Source organism: Bombyx mori, chromosome 24, assembly GCF_030269925.1.
Source record: "Bombyx mori chromosome 24, ASM3026992v2".
Lineage (NCBI taxonomy): Eukaryota > Metazoa > Arthropoda > Insecta > Lepidoptera > Bombycidae > Bombyx > Bombyx mori.
In genome coordinates this window covers 17,074,819-17,097,643 of record NC_085130.1, presented here as the reverse complement: position 1 = coordinate 17,097,643, position 22,825 = coordinate 17,074,819, and the positions used below count along the sequence as shown (strand labels likewise).

Genomic DNA, 22,825 nt, shown 5'->3' with positions numbered 1-22,825 from the left:
GCAGCCCCACACTAGTGCTGGCCCAGTCTGTCCAGGCCTCGTCTCGGGGTAGTGAGGTGTTCAGCTACCCCGTGCATCGTCACAGAGGCACACGCAGACACCGGCACGCGCCTCCGCTTCGGGTCCATCGAATAGGGGGCGAGGGCTTTTCCAAGTCCCTCGCCCCTGGAAGGGTGGTGATACCCGCGCGGACTCACAAGAGGTCCTACCACCAGTAATTACGCAAATTATAATTTTGCTGGTTTGATTTTTATTACACGATGTTACTTCACTTCCACTTGCCACACTAGCGCTATTTCGGTGAGTCTTGGTGAGTCATAGCTCGCTGGTTACTACAGGTGGACGCTTTTTCAACTTGTCCCCTATACAAGATGGTGCTCCTTACCTCCACCCGTCCAACAATAACTTGCTATTTACAGACGGACACTTTTTCAACCTGTGCCCTATATACAAGACTGTTTGCTTCACCACTACCCGTCCATATTACATAGCAGGGTTAAAAGTATAATAAAATCGACACTTGTAGTTAATAACACAAAACAATATCGAATTTTGAAGTCGTCGTGGCCTAAAGGATCAGACGTCCGGTGCATTCGTATGTAGCGATGCACCGGTGTTCGAATCCCGCAGGCGGGTACCAATTTTTCTAATGAAAAACGCACTCAACAAATGTTAACGATTGCCTTCCACGGTGAAGGAATAACATCGTGTAACAAAAATCAAACCCGCAAAATTATAAATTGCATAATTACTGGTGGTAGGATCTCTTGTGAGCCCGCACGGGAAGGTACCACCACCCCGCCTATTTCTGCCGTGAAGCAGTAATGCGTTTCGGTTTGAAGGGCGGGGCAGCCGTTGTAACTATACTGAGACCTTAGAACTTATATCTCAAGGTGGGTGGCATATACGTTGTATATGTCTATAGGCTCCAGTAACCACTAAGCATCAGATAAGCTGTGAGCTCGTCCACCCATCTAAGCAATAAAACAAAAAAGAATTTACTCTACCACAAATTCAATTCTTTATGTATGAATCCATATTGCATAACGATTTTCGATAGTGTATATAATAATAACATACCTGTTGCCTATTACGAAAGGACTACATTCCTTTCACTTTGATGTGATAATTTGACGGAAAGTCTTTAGGCAAATAGAATGTGAAAACATACTGCATAACGTTCGGATGAAGCCTTCTTAGACAACACACAAAAAAAAAAAAAAATTTGGAATGGAAATAATTGCGGTGTACAGTAATCCCCCTATAACGCGGTACCCTTATAACGCGTTTTCATATTACGCGATTTCAATCCCCCGTATAACACGGACATTCCCCCATATAACGCGAGGATTTCCCACATACATATGTCTGTACTGTGAAATTTATAATGATTTGTACAGTTCATATTTAACCTCGCGTACCTTTGCACGTTTTTCAATTGAGTTATTACAAAAATTAATTATTTTATAAAATTTGTGTATTAAAAGGTGTAGGTTAAATATTACTTTTATAAATATTGTTTAAAAAAATAATTAGAAATATTAAAAGTTGAACGTGATGAATTATTTATCACGTAAGGCGTTATACGAGGTCGTAAAACGCGTTATACGGGAATACACACATAACGCGGAATCTATCTACCGCGTTATAGGGGGTATTACTGTATTATGAATGAGTACTAAGGATTTCGGCACCCTCAATGAACCTGTTACATTTGTACCTATTCCATTTTGACCGCGCAGGTCGCTAGGGTAATGATTGCACGCGGTGCTAGAGACGTCAATGCACATCCATGCGTTCTTCTTCTTGCTCTAATCCCACATTATGTGTGATGTGAGCCCCATGAGCTCGCCTACACATTCGGTGAACCTTGCATAGCCCCTGAGGCTACTTGCAATATTCGTTTCTAAGCAATGACAGGATAGAAAAGATTAAGTCCGCCTTTAATTATAATAATAATTATAACTTTTTTAATTTATGGCAAAAAGTTATATAAACATATTTGTAGGCAAAACCTTTTGCTACAAATTATGACTTTACAAATGTTCTGTAAGACGTATAGTTTCCGAGATATCGCGAAAAAAGTGTTTTCACCCCTTTTTCCATAATGGCGGCCAGGACACAAGGGTGGCAACCCCACAAACTTGGAAGTTAAGCTTCTATTGACACATGTCCCAAAAATAATATTGCGTCTCCTAAAAACTGCAAAGCTCATGTAACATTTCAATGGACTATACCACCAGGGCCGGCTTAAGACATTTTGTCCTTACATTAATAAAAACCGATTAATTACCTCGGAAAATCAAACAAGTTTGAATAGTAATACAAATATTAGATATTTGCGATAACCAAAAGAATTTGTTTTGCACAGTTCTAATTACCGTAGTAGTGTATTTCCTTGTTTGATTAGTTGACGCACAGATGATTATTTTCATTGATATATTGAGGACGAATATACCAAGGAATTGGTTTTTCTGAAGAAACGCGATTTGACTTAGGCCTATATTGACATAACAACGGATTCTCGCCTGTATAATGAATGACCCAGAGTCAATTTTTTAACAACGAAATTGTCAATTTGAAACGCAAGGCTCGATCCACACTATGCGGTTCTCGGTCCGATCTGCCTAACCGATTGCCCCACCCTACAAACCGAAACGCGTTACTGCTTCACGGCAGAAATAGGCAGAGTGGTGGTACCTACCCGAGCGGACTCACAACACGTCCTACCACCGGTAAATATTTATTCCTTCACTGTGTTAGTCTTTATTTACCATTAAAAAAAAACCCATTTACACGATTTAAGCCGCGGTCAAATCACCCCATCTTTCAGCACACGAACTTGACAAATCCAATTTGCTGTTGTCCTCACTCAACTGGACAAGTTTAATACCAAACAAATTTGGCTGCATCTATTTCAAACCAAATATGACCCTTCAGAATACGAATTGGAAAAAAAAACACGCACACTTTCCACTTTCTCATCATCATACATTTTTATTCACATGATTAAATACATATTTTATCAAAAGCATTCCGGATAAGATCTGACATTATTATAATTAACATAATTAACGGTATATCTATACATTGAAATAAAATTAGAGCGTCTGTTTGTTGTATTGAAATAACCGCTTTTTACTACATGCATATACACCAAAATAACATTTTTTACAATTTTTGTCTGTCTGTTTGTTCCGGATGATCTATAGAACGGCTGGACTCACTAATAGGTAGCTGATGATTTAAGGAGTAACTTAGGCTACTTTTTTTAGAATAGCTTCGCCCCGCGGCTTCACCCGCAGTTATTGTCGTAACGCGCGCAACATGGCGGGCTTCGCCTATCAATAATAGAATTTAATGTTTCCGAAGCGAAGCGAGGGCGGGTCGCTAGTTATTATATATATATATCATTATACATGACCGTTTTCAAGACAAAATTGTTTTCCTCGAAGTACCTAGTGATCTTTGAAACAAATACCTAATAGGTTGGGTAAAAAGTCTTTTAGCGTTGTATGTATGAACTTGTAATAAAATTTCTTTGGCTATATTATTTGTAACTGGCTGGTTTTGGTATCATTAAAAGTTTCAATTTTAAAGAAGATAATTCCAAATTCAAATTAGGAGAATGTCTGATTTTTATTTGTTTTTCATGCCAAAACTAATTGTTGCGGTATTTTGATCAGAAGCCCCAAAATTTCTATAGCAATGGGATCATATCCCTATCTACAAGATGGCAAAAAGTTATCGAACAAAATGGTACCTACATACTTTAGTTCGTAAATAAACTATATTAAAAAAATGTTGTGAATTTTCTTAAAAAATGCGAAAAAACTTTCTCCCCAACCTATTATATAGAAAAACAATCTTGCTATAAAACATACATCTGTATAGAGCATAGTATTTTGGAGCCATTTTACAACTAGGACATTGGAGACATACAGCAGAACTGATGCTTCCTGACACATTAAAATAATCATAACCGAAAAATACCGTTCTCTGAAACACGCAATGAAACACAATTAAAAATCAAATGACGCGTAGGATCAATGACCTCAATCGCTCGCCGTCTACCTACACTGTACATTGCTGGCTCACAAAAAATTACACGATCGATAATTTTTATTCTAAATTATTTAATTAATCATATTACCGTTTACTATAGCTTTGTTTCATTTCGAGAACTTTTTTCTATTCACGCATACATGTGATACTTAATCTGGCCATAAATACTGTTACAATTAAAAATAAACAAAATATTACATTTGAATTTGGAATCTGTCACTTTTATATGATTGCTCATTGAGTTTTCTCATTTTGGCGCCAATACATTGTACAATATTTTGCGATATTAAAATGGAGTGGGGTGATAAAGAGAACCGAATCGCTGTGATTGCATTACACAAAGTAGGCATGGAGCCAAATGCAATTTTTAAAACTTTCCATACGCTTGGTATTAGTAAAATGTTTGTGTACCGGGCTATTTGTCATTTTTATATGATTGCTCATTGAGTTTTCTCATTTTGACGCCAATACATTGTACAATATTTTGCGATATTAAAATGGAGTGGGGTGATAAAGAGAACCGAACCGCTGTGATTGCATTACACAAAGTAGGTATGGAGCCAAATGCAATTTTTAAAACTCTCCATACGCTTGGTATTAGTAAAATGTTTGTGTACCGGGCTATTAATAGGTGCAATGAGACCTCCTCTGTTTGTGACAGAAAAAGATCTGGCCGTCCACGTAGTTTTCGTACGAAAACGGTGGTCAAAGCAGTAAGGGAAAGAATTCGAAGAAATCCTGTCCGAAAACAAAATATTTTATATCGGGAGATGAAGATAGCACCTAGAACCATGTCGCGTATTTTAAAAGATGACTTAAGACTTTTTTTTGTTTTCCTTTGTAACAGTATTTATGGCCAGACTAAGTATATCGTGGAGCGAAAGGCAAAATGGTTTAAGCGGTATAACGTCTAATACGCGACATTTATCTTTGTAACGTCTAATACGCGACATTTATCTTTGAAATTAAGGGTCCGTTTCATTTGGTATCAGCATCAACAATGCGGCGTTTTTAATTTGAACTAGAGGTCCCGCAGTAGTCGAAATTCGACTATAATTAATTGGAATTGTAAGTTTGTACACTATTATGATTGTATTTTATACTTTTATAATCACAAATTTCGCCGAGACTACACTATAGAAAATATTAATAAAGACAAACAATATTTGATCTATTCTCAATTTGACCACAGACGTCAAGAACAAAAGTTTGTCAAATACATGGTATGTAGTGTGTGTAATGTTTTCTTTATTGATTTAATGTATCTTTTATGCATTATTTAAAAAAAATATTAGCATTGTGCTCTTCTTCTCTATATATTATCTAGAAGTGTGGAAAATTTTATACTCCTCCGTCCGGGCGCAATTTTCGTAAAAAGGGATACAAAGTTTTTGCTTCACGTATTAATATATAGATATATGCAATTTCGAAAAGGGCACATCTCTGAAAATTTAAAATGTTCAGGAAACGAAAAAAACTGATTTATTTCTAAAGCAGTGTAAAATTTAAAATATCAACTTTCGAGATATATTTTAGTGTTAATTAGCAATTGAAAATTACTGGAATTATTATAAAACGGGTGTAGTAGGTGAGCCTCAAAACTACATGTATATGAAAAAAACGTATTTGACAAAATATGCGACATGTACCCTTTTCAAAATTGCATATGTTTTGTAACAACATAGTTACACTACATCACCCCCCTCCAGAGGCCGGGTTACGGGCGACAATGGTCCGGAAATCTGACCCTACGCCCTGATCTAGTTCGACGAGTATGTTCTTCGGCTTCTGGTAGCACCCGATCGTCTGTGTATGGAGTACGTAAGTGTGTGTGGTTGGTATGTGTGTGTGGTGTATGTGTGTGTGGTGTATGTGTGTGTGGTGTATGTGTGGGCTGTGTAAGTGTGTGGTGTCTGAGTCATGCAGTATGTAGGCCGGCTTGATGCGATCTACGGATACCGTGACCTTCTTACCGCTGACTATATTTACAAAAAGATATTAAATAAACATAATACATATTCAGTCAGTCAATAAACATATTCAATTGAACTTCAATTAAGTTTATCCCATACACAATAGGCGAAGAAGTTTTTTTTATGATATTTTTTTCCCAAAATTTAAATTTTAAATAGCTCTCCTATAAAAATATCACTTAAACCAAATAACCTTTCACATCCCGATGTACCTATTAAACAACGTTGGGACGGTCTTATTCATAATCAGCAATCAGAGCTTTATTAGCCCATTATATAAGACTGTCAAAAAACGCTTTTTGTTTCGTTATAATCAATCGATCGATTTAATGAGTTCATTAACACAACAATAAATTCAATTAGCATTAATAATTTTAATAAGCTTTTAATTATGAATAAGACCGGATTTCAATTTGGATTGAGATATTTCAAACAATTCATCGGTTTCTCAACATGGATAATGACTATTTGGCTGTTTGTTGGTACACACTGCTAGTGGTGGCTGTATGAACATAAAATCCGTCACATATCACATTAAAAAAAAAAGGAATATTAATTCATTTTGAACATTTTTAAATTTGGAGTTATCACCGTTTGTTTACCTAGTTGATCATAGATTAAAAATTGAAAATTACATTTAAAACAAAAAAAATTAAGGCACTTACATATATTTACAAACACATTTTTTTTTTACATTTTTGTTCATTTCATTAAATTATTCACATTAATTATATAATCCTAAAATTAGCAGGTACATCTTTATAATTAATATTTACAAGTAAGTTATTATCGTATATAGTCGAATATAAAAAAATATAGCTAAAAAACCATAGACATACAAATACCATAAAGTTGTATACATCTATGATTACATTTTTTCAATGGCAACATTTTAGGTTATAACTGCTCCGAGTATACTATAGATATATTCAAACGTTTACATGCTAATATTTTTTTGAAGATTTCAACTATTATAAAAACCTATATAGTCTAAGAGTCGACACCCTAAATGTTATTTTTATTACAAATTCAATTTTTCACTATCGAGTATTATTATTATAACGGTGCATTATACAAAGAAATATGACTTAAAAAAACTTTTTTTGTTTGTTTTTCCAATGATAAAATGGCTTCAGCCTCTCGGTCTAATGATACTTCAGTCAATCCTGTTATTACGTACAGTCATGTCGTCATATAAAGGTTACCATCGCACCACCCGCCACTGGTAACATCGATCGACCTTGAACGATGGTAACCATTCACCTAACCTTACCATCCGGCGACGTGCGCTTTTTTTTATTGCTTAGATGGGTGGACGAGCTCACAGCCCACCCGGTGTTAAGTGGTTACTGAAGCCCATAAGACATCTACAACGTAAATGCGCCACCCACCTTGAGATATAAGTTCTAAGGTCTCAAGTATAGTTACAACGGCTGCCCCTCCCCTTCAAACCGAAAAGCATTACTGCTTCACGGCAGAAATAGGCGGGGCGGTGGTACCTACCCGTGCGGACTCACAAGACGTTCTACCAACAATAAGCTCACATGGTAACTACGGCCATACTAAGAATTATCACGTCTTCTACTGATAACCATGGAGGGTAGAAGTAAGAGGCGCCATCTTGCATAGGGGACAAGTCGAAAAAGCGGTCGCCTGTAAATGGCGAGTTATTGTCGGAAGACTCACCGAAACAGCGCTAGTGTAGGAAGTGGAAATGATAGGAATATAGCAGTTTTGAACAGAGTGAAGTATGGTACTTTATGACACTGTTTTTTTAAAAATCCTTCCACTTGTTTCCGTGGCGCCGCCACTATTTAGTGTTACTAGATGGTACTCTACAATTCTACTCTCCATATCAGCCGCTATCATAATAATTAATAGTTTTTTTTAAAGGGACTTTATGGTCTGGTAACTAAGACCTTTAGGTCAAGTCTTATTTTTTTTTATATTCTTATTAATACATAAAATACTATTACTATCTATACTTAATGAAAAATAGTTGTTAATATATAAGGCCGTCAGCGCAAAAGTAGCCTAGCCCACAATTTTTCATAATCATGCTTATAATTATGTATATTGCAACTTATTTAAGATATAAAATTTTTTAATGCAAAACCGGCCTATCCATAGTTTCACCCATAGTAAACACAGATGGCGTTGTAAACATTATTTTTGCGGGTATTGTTTTTTTGCCTCCTACTCAAATTCAAATGCATGAAAACTTAAAACATTGTTTGCTCCATAATAACTATGGTAAGCGTAGGTCACTATTGCGCTGACGACCTCATATATAAGTATATTTATGATCTTTTTTTTATTTTATTTTTTTAAATTTTTCTTAAAGAAACTACTCACTTAAAATAAATGTAAAAAAGAAAAACCTTTAGTATTTAAAACCATATTATAAAAAAGCATTTAAAGCCATTTCATCTCTTTTTTTTAATTTTTTTTTTTTAAACAGTATTATTGAATTTTGTTACAACAAAACTCTTCTTTTTGTCTCGATGGCAGATAGGTCTGTGAATCTGCCTAAGAAAAATCTTTCTTTTTTTTAAACTAAAGAAAGTTTTAAAGGTTTTCAATACTAAAGGTTTTTCTTTACATACATCTATACTAACATATAAATCTACAGTGGTTTTTACGGATGTTCCGTTATAACTACTGAACCGTGCATCCGATTGACTTGAAACTTGGTATCCATGTAGAAAATACATGTACTTAATGGATAGGCTAATATTTATATGAGTGTTGGACTTCCTACACCAGTTGCGGGGGCGTTAATACTGAGAATCTTTGTGGGGGAGAGAAATAATAATGTTAATTTTAAATGCCCAGCGAAGCGGACGGGTACAGCTAGTATTATAACTACAACTTTACTACGATGCGCTCTTGTTTGATTGATGTTACAAATAAAAGAAAGCTCTGACTGCTTCGTGACCGATATAGTCAATGCGAGCTAATTCTACGGTCTCAATAAATACGTCTAACCAATGTTTTGATTTCACAGTAGAATCATGTATTTTTTGTTTTTCTATTGCTTAGATGGGTGGACGAGCTCACAGCCCACCTGGTGTTAAGTGGTTACTGGAGCCCATAGACATCTACAACGCAAATGCGCCACCCACCTTGAGACATAAGTTCTAAGGTCTCAGTATAGTTACAACGGCTGCCCCACCTTTCAAACCGAAATACGGCTAAATAATATCTATACGGCTGCTATAAAAATGATTGCAGCACTGGTGGACTTTTTTATTAAAGTGAAGTTTATTGATTTATTATGTCTCGCTCTATCGTGATCTCTACCGTTATGTCGAACGCGTGGCAACGTCTTAGCACCACGTCATTACGGACCCTTCCGATCCACTAACGGTGCTTTTAGGTACCTCAAGCACCGGTCATCGAATTAACCCACAGACACAGGCCACTGAGTTTCTCGCCGGATCTTCTCAGTGGGTCGCGTTTCCGATCCGGTGGTAGATTCTGCGAAGCACTGCTCTTGCTAGGGTCAGTGTTAGCAACACTCCGGTTTGAGCCCCGTGAGCTCACCTACACGTTAGGGCGAAGCTGAAATAGCCTCTCAAGGCTATCAGCATAGGTAGGAAAAAATAGAATCTCTAATATAAAGTTGCAAAAATGTCACTAAAACCAAACAGTCTTTCACCCCTCGATATAGGGACGTCACGACTCGTTCGGTTTGCTTAGTCCGAGTTTTTTAACATTCTCGATAGCGTAAAAGTTAACTCAATTTGTATGGAGTTGGAACAAAGTCCCTAGCGGCAAACATTCCAACTCCATACAAATTTGACCACCAGTCGACGTGTAGTACACATTTTTATTTATTTATTAATATTATTTATACTAACCTAAATTTAACTTATTTTCAATTAAGAAGTGAATAACACAGCATTTTATTTTAATCATAAAAATCACTTACGTCAATTTATTTAATGTATAGCAAAAGCTCCTTATTTGTGCTTTCACTATTCGCGGATTAAATAAATAAAAAAAAACAACGACCCAATTCCTATATTCACAACTAAAGAATTCTTTGTTCGCAAAGCTGATCGCTATATCGGTACATACTAAAGTAAGGCCAACCAGACGAGATAAAAAATGTAAACAAAGTTTCAGAGGAGTAAAAAACATTTTTATTTAAATATAAATTATTACAAAGTTCGAATTTTAATCGCCGTCATCTGTACTAGACAAAGATGATTCGTCGGAAGAGTCCGAGTCAGTTGTGTTTATGATAAAACTATCTATTGTATTATCAATCATGTTGTCAATATTGCTATAAAAGTATATATGTGAGTCGACTATTAATTATCAAAGCCGGCAATGTGACTTTTGGACAATTACTGGTAAATCAGAAAAACGAATTATTGACTTTGTATTCCATTGGCAGTCACAAAACTCTTCTGAACGACATCTTAGATAAATAAAAGGTTAAGTATTAACCTTTTATTTAATGCAGGTTTTGAACCGTATTCTTTGAAGGAGACGATTATATTCAAATAAATCTGTATTGACATATCAATAAATTTTTTTTGTCCAAAAGCACAGATTGCCACCTTTGATAATAGACGACTCATGTATCACTTCGAACGCGATCCAAACAGGAATGAACTTGTTCACAAAATGGCGGACCAAATGTTGACAGCTGCGGTACTCAGTGCTTTCCTGTACCACGAAACACACAACGGCAGCTGTTGTCGACCAACTGACGCCATAACTGCGCGTACGAGTGATAAGGACAGAGATAATAATCCCTCGCCATCGCAATGTAACTCAGTAACGGTCCGCTTGCTTACGTTTATTATCTCGTCTGGTTGGCCTAAGTTTACACATTGATAAAAAGGATTTCAATATGTATGTAAAAGTCCTTTGGGAAGGCTTCATGAAATAAGACTAATAAAAAAAGGAAACTAGACCTTATTACAACTACGCCTAAGGTGTGTTTTTATTTTGTCACTTAAAAAGGTATCCCCTATAATTCCAATGTATCGAGGAGTGAAAAGTCATAAGCGACATTTATCTTTGTAATTAAAGGTCAGTTTTATTTGGTCTTTAATTGAACTTCAAATAAGTTTACTATATTCGAATAGTTGAAGAATAGATTTTTTTTGTTATAATAATTTTTGTAAATTTCAAACTTTAGGACGTGTGCACACCGCGGTTTTTTAAACGCAGCGTCGACGCGCGTTTTTATCGATACAGACGCGCGTCAGTATCGCGTTTGTATCGATACAGATGACAACAAATCGCTCTGTAGATTAAAAGCGCGGTGTGTTGTGTTAAAAGGCGTGGTGTGCACAGGCCCTTAAATGGCTCTACTGTAATATTGCAAAAATATCGCTTGAACCAAACAACCTTTCACCCCTCGATATATAATTAGAAATTGATTTAAAAAAAAATTTTTTTTTTTTCTATGGCAACATTCGTTCTAACGTTTGACTACATACGTTTACTAGTTAAAGCCCCTTAGATTCTTCAATCTTCGTTCCAATTCCTCGTCCGGGGTCTCCTCGTCAGGCGAGAGCTGTGACTTCTTCCTCTCGCCCCCGGGTGCCATTTGGAAGCCACCGACCGGAGCTTTCCCGGGACTCTCGGAACTGCAAGAAAGTGTTACCAGCCTCGATACTATGATTTCCACGACGCACGATATTTAAATACAAAAGCCATCGATTTGCAAGGGCAGATTTATTTATTGCCTTTGTAGGCAGACACGCATACGGCCCACCTGATGGTAAGTGGTCACCGTCGCTCATGGACGTCAGCAATGCCAGGCTCAAAGCCAAGCCACTGCCTACCATTAGATAGTATCAGTGTGCTTATTGAGAGTTTTTTAAAGTTCTCGATAGAGTAAAAGTTAACTCAAATTTGTATGGAAACTGCAAGGAATTGTTACCAGCCACGATACAATGATTACCAGGACACTCGAAATTTAAATACAAAAGCTACCGATTTGCATGGGCAGAAAGTATCAGTGTGCTTATTGCGAGTTTTTTAACGTTCTCGATAGCGTAAAAGTTAACTCTAATATGTTCGGAGTTGGAACAGCGTCCCTAGCGGCAAACGAAGGCAAGCTTCCAATTCAATTCCAAATAATTCCAACATAGTAATGTTATTATGTTGAAATTATTTGAAATTGAATACAGTCATATTCATCTGATATTTCTATGAGGGCGCATAATCTATATAATCTATATATACGTGAAGCAAAAACTTTGTATCCTTTTTACGAAAATTGCGCGGACGGAGGAGTATGAAATTTTCCACACTTATAGAGAATATAGAGAAGAAGTGCACAATGCTAATATTTTATTTAAATTATGCATTAATAATATTATACACTAAATAAAAAAAAAAGCATAACACACACTACCGTGTATTTGACACACACACACACACACTCACAGATAAATACCCTTTGTTAATTGTTAAACTTTTGTTATTGCTTAAAGTCTGTGGTCAAATTGAGAATAGATTAATATTGTTTATCTTTAATATTATCTGTCTATAGTGTAGTCTTGACGAACTCTGGGATTATAGAAGTAAAGTCTTTGACAATAGAACCATAATAATGTTCAAAATTATAATTTCGATTAATTATAGTCGAATTTGGACCACTGCGGGACCACTATTATTTTTAGATAAACGAAAATCAGTTGATATTTCTAGCCATCATTAATTTTATTATTATTTTTATCATCATCATTACCATCATCTCGGCCTATCTACTGCTGAACATAGGCTACTCCAATTGATGTCCGTTATCACCTGCATCCAACGCAACGTAAAATTGTTTGAGCCGTCAATAAACTGTTCTGTTATTTCGATAACGATTAAACAACTCGTACTCTATTTTATTTTCTTGCTACCTGAGCTTGAGAGAGCCTTGAGAGGCTATTTCAGCGGAACCTTAATTAGTAGGTGAGCTCACGGGGCTCAAACCTGACGACGTTGCTAACACTGCCCCTAGCAAGAGCAGTGCTTCGCAGAATCTACCACCGGATCGGAAACGCGACCCACTGAGAAGATCCGGCGAGAAACTCAGTGGGCTGTGTCTGAGGGTTAATTTACTCTTAGAGTCCTTCGTCGCAAGCGACGGGTTCGACGAGAACAATGAGCGGTGCTTGAGGTACCTAAAAGCACCGTGAGTGGATCGGGAGGATCCGAGATGACGTGTTTGGGGCGACATCGGCTGCTTTCTATTCTGTCCGCAGGATCGGAAATGTAGGTATCGGCGGCTACGATGAGAGGGTTCTCGTGTCGTGCCGCTTTATCAAAGTGGCGTATTCTATTAAACAACGTCGTTGACCACAAATGACGTCACAAGCCAGTGGCTCGTCCTCTAGGTCTCACCTAAAGAACTCCGTGCTGCAGGCGAAGTCGTCGGCGTCTCGCCTGTTGTAGAGCCACACCCCGGCCTCCAGTCGGTGGTCCTTCACGGCGAAGTCAGAGTTGTACAGCCGAGGGGGCTTCGTGTAATCCACATCCAGCTTCTGACCTAAACAATAGAAAGGAATATGGAGGCACTAAGACAGCCTTTCTCAAAGTGAGCGATAACGTCCCCTTATGGGCGCTGCAGGCCTGTAAGGGTAATGTAATGTAAGGTACAGGTAATGTAAGGTTTTCATGTAACGATTTTCTTACTGGTGGTAGGACCTCTTGTGAGTCCGCGCGGGTAGGTACCACCACCCTGCCTATTTCTGCCGTGCAGCAGTAATGCGTTTCGGTTTGAAGGGCGGGGCAGCCGTTGTAACTATACTGAGATTTTAGAACTTATATCTCAAGGTGGGTGGCGCATTTACGTTGTAGATGTCCATGGGCTCCGGTAACCACTTAACATCAGGTGGGCTGTGAGCTCGTCCACCCATCTAAGCAATATTTTGTTTTTAAATCCTGTTTTTTGGACCGTTTTCTCTACGAATAAAAGTTACAAAAAAGCTTTTCTTACCCGGATGAAGTCTATCGTCGGTTCGTATCTCGTGCGCGGCGTCCGCGTCCCGCCATGCCGCGTCCGTTTTAAGGCACTCCTCAAAGCGCGGGTACCAGGGCTTCGATTGCTTCGCATTATCCAAATCGTCTGCGGGTTCCTTATCTGCAATAAAAAAAATCATTTTAAATCAAATACTGTTAACTAGCTGTTGTAAGGTAGGCAGCGGCTTGGCTCTACCCCTCGCATTGCTGAAGTCCATGGGCGACGATAACCACTCACCATCAGATAGGCCGTATGCTTGTCTACCTACACGGGCAATAAAAAAAGGGTGCCTGCAGTTATGTACGCGCTTAAGAAGTTATACTTTATTTTTATTAAATTTATTTCTTTTTTTTTAATTTAAATTTTATTCAATTTGAAAAAAATCGATTAAACAACATCCTCAAACACGCATATTGGACATCCCTTTTCTTGACATCGTATAAATTCGGTAATTCTCGGTACGGTTCGGAAAGTTCACCTGCGGCTATATTCAGACTCGCCAAGTTACGTCGGTCGTATTGTAATGAGCGATTTAGTGGGCAACTTCATTCTGTTAATTTTGTGTCACGGTGCGCGCGCATTGTAAAATTTCACTCTCATCAAATTTTCATAACGCGCCTAAAGAAGTATAACTTCAAAAATAGTAGTTAAGTACTCTCCACAAGGGTCGTTTGAGTAAGGACATGTCGTGGCGCTCGGGAGATACCGTGGAGGGGAGCTCATTCCATAGCCGGATGGTACGTGGCAAGAAAGATCTCTGGAAACGCACTGTGGATGACCGCAGTGGCTCCAGGTAGTATGGATGAACTCTACTCCGGTGGCGGGCGGTGCGATGGTAGAAACGAGATGATGATATCTTCTTGAACAATTCCTCAGAGCACTCGCCATGGAATATACGGTACAAAATACTCAGGGAACCGAAGTCCCTTTGCAGAAACCGCAGACCCAGAGGTTCCATTAATAATTAGATAGGTACCAATAAGAACGGTACGAACGAAAACCTGTAGTGAACTTCATCATAACCGAATGAGTAACTTTGCTAAGTTTTTTATTTATTTCTTTGATAAGTGGACGAGCTCATGGCCCACCTGATCTTAAGTGGTTACCGGAGCCCACAGACATCTACAACATAAATGCGCCACCCACCTTGAGATACGAGTTCTAAGGTCTCAGTATAGTTACAACGGCTGCCCCATCCTTAAAACCGAAACGCATTACTGCTTCACGGCAGAAATAGGCAGGGCGGTGGTACCTACCCGCGCGGACTCACAAGAGGTCCTACCACCAGTAAGCTTATTATGGGTAGAAGAACACTCTCTTACCTTTCTCCTCCCAGTCTCCATCGGGTACTGCAATCTTTCTCCTGACTCTGTTCTCTTTATCCTTCTCTGCCTTTCCACTGGGACTTGCCTCCTCTATACCCAGGTCATTCAGTTCTGCCAGCATTCTCTCTTCACCATCAAAGATGAATTCTCGTTCCGATGTCTTTCTGACCGGCTTCTGCGTTGCTCCAACTGTACATACAAGATAACATAATAATTCCATGATCGAAACTGTAAAGATGGTGGTATGATCTTAGCTGGTGATAAGACCTCATGTAAGTCCGCGCAAGGAGGTACCACCACCCTGCCTATTTCTGTCGTGAAGCAGTATTGTGTTTCGGTTTGAAGTGTGGGGCAGCCGTTGTAACTATACTGAGACCTTAGAACTTATATCTCAAGGTGTGTGGCGCATTTGCATTGTAAATGTCTATAGGCTCCAGTAACCACTTAACACCAGGTGGGCTGTGAGCTCGTCCACCCATCTAAGCGATAAAAAAAAAAAAGATTACTAAGCTTCTTGTTAGAATCTGTTTTAGACACAAGACTCACAAGACTCACAAGAGGTCCTACCACCAATAATTACGCCAATTATAATTTTGCGGGTTTGATTTTTATTACACGATTTTATTCCTTCACTGTGGAAGTCAATCGTGAACATTTGTTCAGTACGTATTTCATTAGAAAAATTGGTACCCGCCTGCGGGATTTGAACACCGGTGCATCACTCCAACACGAATGCACCAGACGTCTTATCCTTTAGGCTACGACGACTTCTTCCATCGGAGACTAAAGTTCAAATTTAAAGAAGAGGTAAATAAGATGAAGGCCTTACCCTCCCCCTCCTTCCCGGGAGTTCCGCCACCAGGCGCCGACGGTCCCGACAGCAGTTCCTTCAATTCTCTTTCAAGCTCAGCTGTGTCGGTGTCGTCTATTGTTGTACCAAGTGCTCTCTCCATTTCGCTATATGAATCCATTACCTAAGAAGACATATTTGATGTCAATGTGGATGTGGAGACAATTTCTGTAGTCGTTAGACTGTGAATTCAGTAAATAATAGTTTAAAAAAAACTAAATCCAATTAAAAAATAAATTTGAATTAAAAATATTGTAAGAAAAAATGATTTTATTGGAAAAAAAAGCGTGGGGTGCTTTTCAGGATATTATGAAAATAACCCTTCTACTCATATCTGTTCATAAAATATTTATAACTACTGATACCATGCACCGTAAAAAGCGTATTTTTTTACTTTTTTAAACTATTATTTATGTTTCATTTTTAAATTGTATTTCGATTTTCGAAATTTTTCAAAAATGTCATCTGAATCAGTCGGTAAGCTTATCCGAGAAATAGGTAATCGGCGCGCCTGGTAGTTTCCCTTCTTGGTCTTGACGCAGACACTCCGAGTCTCAGGAAAACAAAAAATCGTTGTCCCTAGTAAGGATAACGGATCAAACTGTTTAAAATATCGAATTGTCATCGGTCCTTAATAAGTATGCCAAATTTCGAGTTAATCCGACGTTTTGAAGGGGGTCAAAATCATGTTCAAAGATTCCGTTACATACTAACACACATATGAAGCTAATAAAAGCTTATTTAAATAGATAAAATAGGAAAGTTTTTTGAATGAAATCCTTTAATCGTGTATTTTATATCAATTTACACTGCTACTCTCAAGTTCTGTGTCGATAGTGATCCTGACAGTGTTTGGTTTTGTTCGTCCTATACTTTCCATAAAAAGTTCTTATAGTTCCTGAGATACGAATGAGCCCACCCGATAGCTCCCATAGCATAACCCGCAACCATGTGGCATATCCATATTATATCGACTGAATTACAAATAACACACATCATTACAGATCTTCCCGATCCACTAACGATGCTTTTAGGTACCTCAAGCACCGGTCATCGTTCTCGTCGAACCTGTCGCTTGCGACGAAGGGCTCGGCGAGTAAATTAACCCACAGACACAGCCCACTGAGTTTCTCACCGGATCTTTTCAGTGGGTCGCGTTTCCGATCCGCTGGTAGATTCTGCGAAGCACTGCTCTTGCTAGGGCCAGTGTTAGCAACACTCTGGTTTGAGCCCCGTGAGCTCACCTACATGCTAGGGTAAAGCAGAAATAGCCTTTCAAGGCTCTCAGCATAGGCAGAAAAAAACAACCTTCAGAGCTATGAGGTTAAAAATTCGTCTTAATTTTTATACCTCTTTCAGATCGTCCATCGTGTCGTGAACTGTATCCACCTCAAGACCGTTGTCTTTTAATCCTCGCTTCATAGCTTCTGATGTTGTCCTGAAAATAATATCAATAAAAAAATAAAAAAATATAAGACACTTATACGCAATAAGCCAAGAGAATATTGTGTTACTAATAGTATAATGTGAAATATTATGAATATTTTTCAATTGGATAGAGTTACGCTAACTGACATAGAGGAGGTTCAATGAGAAGATACTAGATACAAATGAGTTATGCTATTGTATGATACTGTTGATACAGGTACTTGATATGAATAATATCATTTGCATGTGCAAAAATGAAATCAACACCATTAGCGCCTTATAATTTAAGGTAATAATTTATCTCGGGACACATCAGAATAATTTTCTTCTGTTTAGAGTATTATATTATAGTAATATTGATCAAATGTGATCAAAATCATTATCACAAAGCTTTAAGGCTGTTTTTCCTGGAACAGTCTCTTTGTTGGATACTTTGATCTAAAGCTTATGCAGCCCAAAAATATTGTTACGCCGGTAAGAGTAACGCCATCCATCGCCGAATATTCGAACGAACATCGAAGGATCTAGTAGCATCTAGAACGCTCGAAAAGTACAACGCCATCTATTGTCAGATAGCGAAAACACAATACTAGAGATGTGTGAAATATTATCGATAATTCTAGGGATGTGGTATCGACTATAAAAGTGTTGCAGAGATGGCACGCAGTCAGTCAGTCTACTCGAATCGGAACTACTCGAAGCGTAACAGCGAACGGATCACCTGAGGCGAAGCGGAACAAGCGAATTGAGAGTTTTAAAGTGTTTGTTGAGTGTGCTTTAAGTGTTGAATACAGTTTTTAGTTGTACTTTGATGAAATTTTATTTATCCCGAAACCCAGCACGTAACAATATATAACTTACTTGTAAGTATCGACAATTGATGCATTGAAATGTACATCCCTCATCTGTTGTAGTAAGTTCTGTACGTTTTCCAGAGCTTTCGTGCACTGTTCCAGTTTCCGTTGCACTTTGTGCTTACGTCTCAGATGATTCTTGGCCTGTAACAATTGAATAGAAATGACAATGAACAATTTTCATCAAAAGACCATGCATGGTTCTGATATCATTAAACAAGGGGATATGTAAAATTATAAATCTGTATGGGTCATAGTGACGGTTGAGTTTTACAGTACTGTTACCTCCAATCTAATAAAATGCAATTAGAAACATGTTAAACATCAGTTATTGGCCTCGATAAGGATTGACGACAAACTAATATCATTAAACTTATCATAATTTTCTGTCTTAATATTGACAGCTGAAATTTTTAGTTGATAACTGGCCACAGAATTGATCTATTTAAAGTAGTGAAAATTTGATACTCAAAGTAGGAATGAGCAACTCTTTCGACTTTTAAAATAATAATTACAAAAACATCATACTTTATCCCCTATAGACTTCAGATAAAAGTTCCGCTGGCCAATAGACGGTTTTTTTTTCCTACCTAAGCTGATAGCCTTGAGAGGCTATTTCAGCGTAACCTTAACTAGTAGGTGAGCTCACGGGGCTCAAACCGGAGTGATGCTAACACTGACCCTAGCAAGAGCAGTGCTTTGCAGAATCTACCACCGGATCGAAAACGCGACCCACTGAGAAGATCCGGTGAGAAACTCAGTGGATTGTGTCTATAGGTTAATTCGCTCGTCGAGCCCTTCGTCGCAAGCGACGGATTCGGCGAGAACGATGACCGGTGCTTGTGGTACCTTAAAGCACCGTTAATGGATCGGGCGGATCCGTAATTACGTGTTGTGGGCGACGTCGACCGTTTACCATTTGGTCTGCAGGATCGGGTATGAAGACGGTAGGGGAATCCTGATCCATGCCAGACAGTGCCCAGCCTAGACCCTGGGGTTGCTTCCAATTATGTGACAGAGAAATGTACTTCTAACAAAACTTACCGCAATCCTATTACCTAGCTGAAGTGCAGCTCGAGCATCATTCTCAATAGTTGCTAGTTCTCGGGACAGTCTTGTGGAGTCTCCGTGCAAGTGCCTCTCAGCTGTGACTAGCTTCACAAGCGCTTCATCTGACTCTGTCACGGGGGTGGCTTTCTTATCTGGTTCAGCTGTTTGATTTATAATACTTATTACCTTTCAAGTCATTGACCGACAAAATGTTTTAGTTAGTAAGGGTATCAATGAAATTTGTTGGGAGATTTTTTTTTTCCTATATGGTTGGACGAGCTCACAGGCCATCTGGTGTTAAGTGGTTACTGGAGCCAATAAACATCTAAGACGTAAATGCGCCACCTACCATGAGACATAAGTTCTAAGGTCTCAAGTAAAGTTACAACGGCTTGCCCACGCTTCAAACCGAAACGTATTATTGCTTCACGGCAGAAATAGGCAGGGTGGTGGTAACTACCCTTGCGGACTCACAAGAGATCATGTAATAACCCAAATTACAATTCATTACAAAAATTTTGCAGGTTTGATTTTTATTACACGACGTTATTCCTTCATGGAAGTCAATCGTGAACATTTGTTAAGTATTTTTGCATTAGAAAAATTGCTACCCGCTTGAGATTCGAACACCGGTGCATCGCTCAACATCAATGCACCGGACGTCTTATCCCTTAGGCCACGACTTCACGGTGTGTCTATGGTTTGAGTAACCGTAAGCCCAAGAAGGGCAGAGCTATGCATCTCTGTTAGAATAACAAAAATTATACACTGTTAGGTATATGTATAGGTTGGATTTAATCTAATTAGGTATTTATGATATTCCATATTTAAAATCTCAACATAATAACTCAAAATATTTAAAAAAAAAAGGTTTCACTGGACACCACGGTCAATGACCACGGATATGATGTATTTCTATAAATGTTAATGACGTTTCATACTAACCCAGTTTAATAACTTCATCTTTTTTTACTGCATAGCCCTGAGCTACCAGCCAACCGAGCAGCACTTCGAAGACTTCTCTGCCACCTTGATACTCAAAGTTCTTCATTAATTCTTCTATAGTACCGATTCGGTCTATTTCAGGTACGTTTGTGTGAAGTAGTTCTGTTGCTAGCTCCTGAATTAATTTTTGTATAATGTTTTATTATTTAACTAGTGACCCGCCTTCGCTTCGCTTCGGAAACTGTAATTTATTATTAATTTCTCCACTTTTTAGTGGATGTTATTATACATATAAACCTTCCTCTTCAATCACTTTATCTATTAAAAAAACCGCATCTTAATCCGTTGCGTAGTTTTAAAGATCTGTCTATCCATATGTATGCACATATGGACAGACAGATATAGGGACAGAGAAAGCGACTTTGTTTTATACTATGTAGTGATAGGAAACAGGTGAATCCTAGTAACCTCTGACTGTTGATTATCTCAATTTAGGTTCGATATTCAAGACAAATGTACTAATTTGTTATTAGTATCTGTACCATTATTGTAACGTTTTATTTTAATGTCTTTGTTGTCAGACGACCGTACCTGATGGTTAGTAATTACTGTTGCCCATGGACTTCAGCAATGCCAGGAGCCAAGCCAAGCCAAGCTAAGCCAAGCCGCTGTCTACCTTTAAGTACTCTTCACAAGCCTCATTTAAAGAAGGACATGTCCAGGCTTCAGGTAGTATGGATAAACTCTACTACTACTACTACTACGTATGATTTTACTAAATAATTGCCAAGGGATTTCCAAAGAGCTTGATTTACGGGGTAAAGTATCCGCGCGGGTAGGTACCACCACCTTGTCTATTTCTGCTGTGAAGCAGTAATGTGTTTCGGTTTGAAGGGTAGGGCAACTGTTCTAACTATACTGAGACCTTAGATCCAGGTGGGTAGCGCATTTACGTTGTAGATGTCAATGGGCTCCAGTACCTACTTAACACCAGGTGGGCTGTCAGCTCATCCACCCATCTAAGCAATAAAAAAATAAAGAAAAAAAATTTGATCACTTAAGTACAAACTGGATAATATTATACTGTCCATAAAGTTTTTTTTAATTTGTATCAATGGAGAAAACTAGAGATACATTTTGCAATTTGGATATTATCTGAAGTATCAGTTCATTTTAGAAAAGGGGGCTCTTGAAATATGATATACATATTACTAGAATGTACTATGCTAGATTATTGCGTCATTAAGCAGGCCGAATGCAGGCAACATTGGAGGAAGCTGGTGCAAAAACTGGACCAAGGTGGTCACGATCCTCAGTAATGAGGAAACGACAAAGAAGACTATGCTAGAAAACTTCCTCAGAGTGCAATCAAACAATGTGTGAATGCTTAAATCAACAAAAATACAACCATCATCATATTATTACTTAAATCAATGTGTAATCAGTAAATAACTTGGCTATGAGCTATGAAGGTCACAACTACTACGCTAGCGAAATATTTATAAATATCAAAGTAAGTTACTAACCTTGACCGATCCTTCAAGTAGGAACCTCTGTGTGCATTCTATACTAGCTTTAGGCAAGCCATCATTGTCCAGAGTTTGTCGTGCAGGTAGAAATGAAGAGACAGCTGTGAGAGCGAGTGCAGCAGGTTTGAGAGCAAGTCGAGCTGTCCAACGTACCCAGCCCTCAGTCCCGTTGTGAAGAATTCGTTGATATTTTGAGATTGGACAAAGCTCTCCGCTTCTGTAGATGAGGAAATATGCATGCAATAAGTTTGAAGGGGGGCAAGTATAACTATACTTGAGACCTTAGAACTTATATCTGAAGGTGGGTGGCGCATTTACGTTGTACATATCTATGGGCTCCAGTAACAACTTAACACCAGGTGGGCTGTGGGCTCGTCCGCCCATCTAGGCAATAAATAAAAAAAAGAATAATTTGCACTGACCGAAACATTTCTTCGATAACAATATCAAGACAGGCCGGAGTGCGTCCTTTTCTTTGGAACGCTGCTCTTGCGTCTGCAGGAGACACTATAGGGTCCTTTCTGTGCTTACACCACTGCCTGAGCATATCAGACCAGAACTTCATCTTCATGTCCCAGGACTCAGGGTTGGTGGTTTTTAAACGAAACGGGGCGAAGAGTGCGTTCATTCGGACATCGTCGTACCAACACTGCGGGAGCTTGTCCTCGGGTATTCCTCGGTCGGGTAGACCCATCATGGGACAGTAATGACGGAAAATATTAGCAGTCTCTTTGTTTGCGATTAGTATTTCTTTTTAGCGAAAACGTGTTTATTTTTATCACGCACAATGGCGTGTTGAAATTTTCAATTTTGACAGTTAAA

At 38.4% G+C, this 22,825-nt stretch overlaps 1 protein-coding gene across 1 annotated transcript; it reads right to left on the bottom strand.

Moving 5' to 3' along the window:
• Positions 1 to 2,970: 2,970 nt before the first annotated feature.
• On the bottom strand, positions 2,971 to 22,825 carry LOC101742544 (charged multivesicular body protein 7). Its single transcript, XM_038019756.2, has 11 exons — positions 22,426 to 22,825; positions 22,001 to 22,220; positions 20,475 to 20,649; positions 19,524 to 19,690; positions 18,487 to 18,623; positions 17,548 to 17,635; positions 16,177 to 16,321; positions 15,345 to 15,536; positions 13,999 to 14,142; positions 13,404 to 13,548; positions 2,971 to 11,650 (listed from the first exon to the last, which is right to left on the bottom strand). The coding sequence occupies exons 1-11, from the start codon at positions 22,698 to 22,700 to the stop codon at positions 11,506 to 11,508; spliced, it is 1,833 nt and encodes a 610-aa protein (XP_037875684.1). The 5' UTR covers positions 22,701 to 22,825; the 3' UTR covers positions 2,971 to 11,505.

Bases quoted from the DNA above. Each gene is read 5' to 3' on its own strand.
- LOC101742544 (XM_038019756.2), bottom strand. From the start codon at position 22,700: ATGATGGGTCTACCCGACCGAGGAATACCCGAGGACAAGCTCCCGCAG. The intron at 15,537-16,176 runs GTAAGGCCTTCA...TTGTATGTACAG, and splicing joins TCCCGGGAAGGAGGGGGAGG to TTGGAGCAACGCAGAAGCCG. The intron at 14,143-15,344 runs GTAAGAGAGTGT...TTTTTATTGCAG, and splicing joins TGGAGACTGGGAGGAGAAAG to ATAAGGAACCCGCAGACGAT.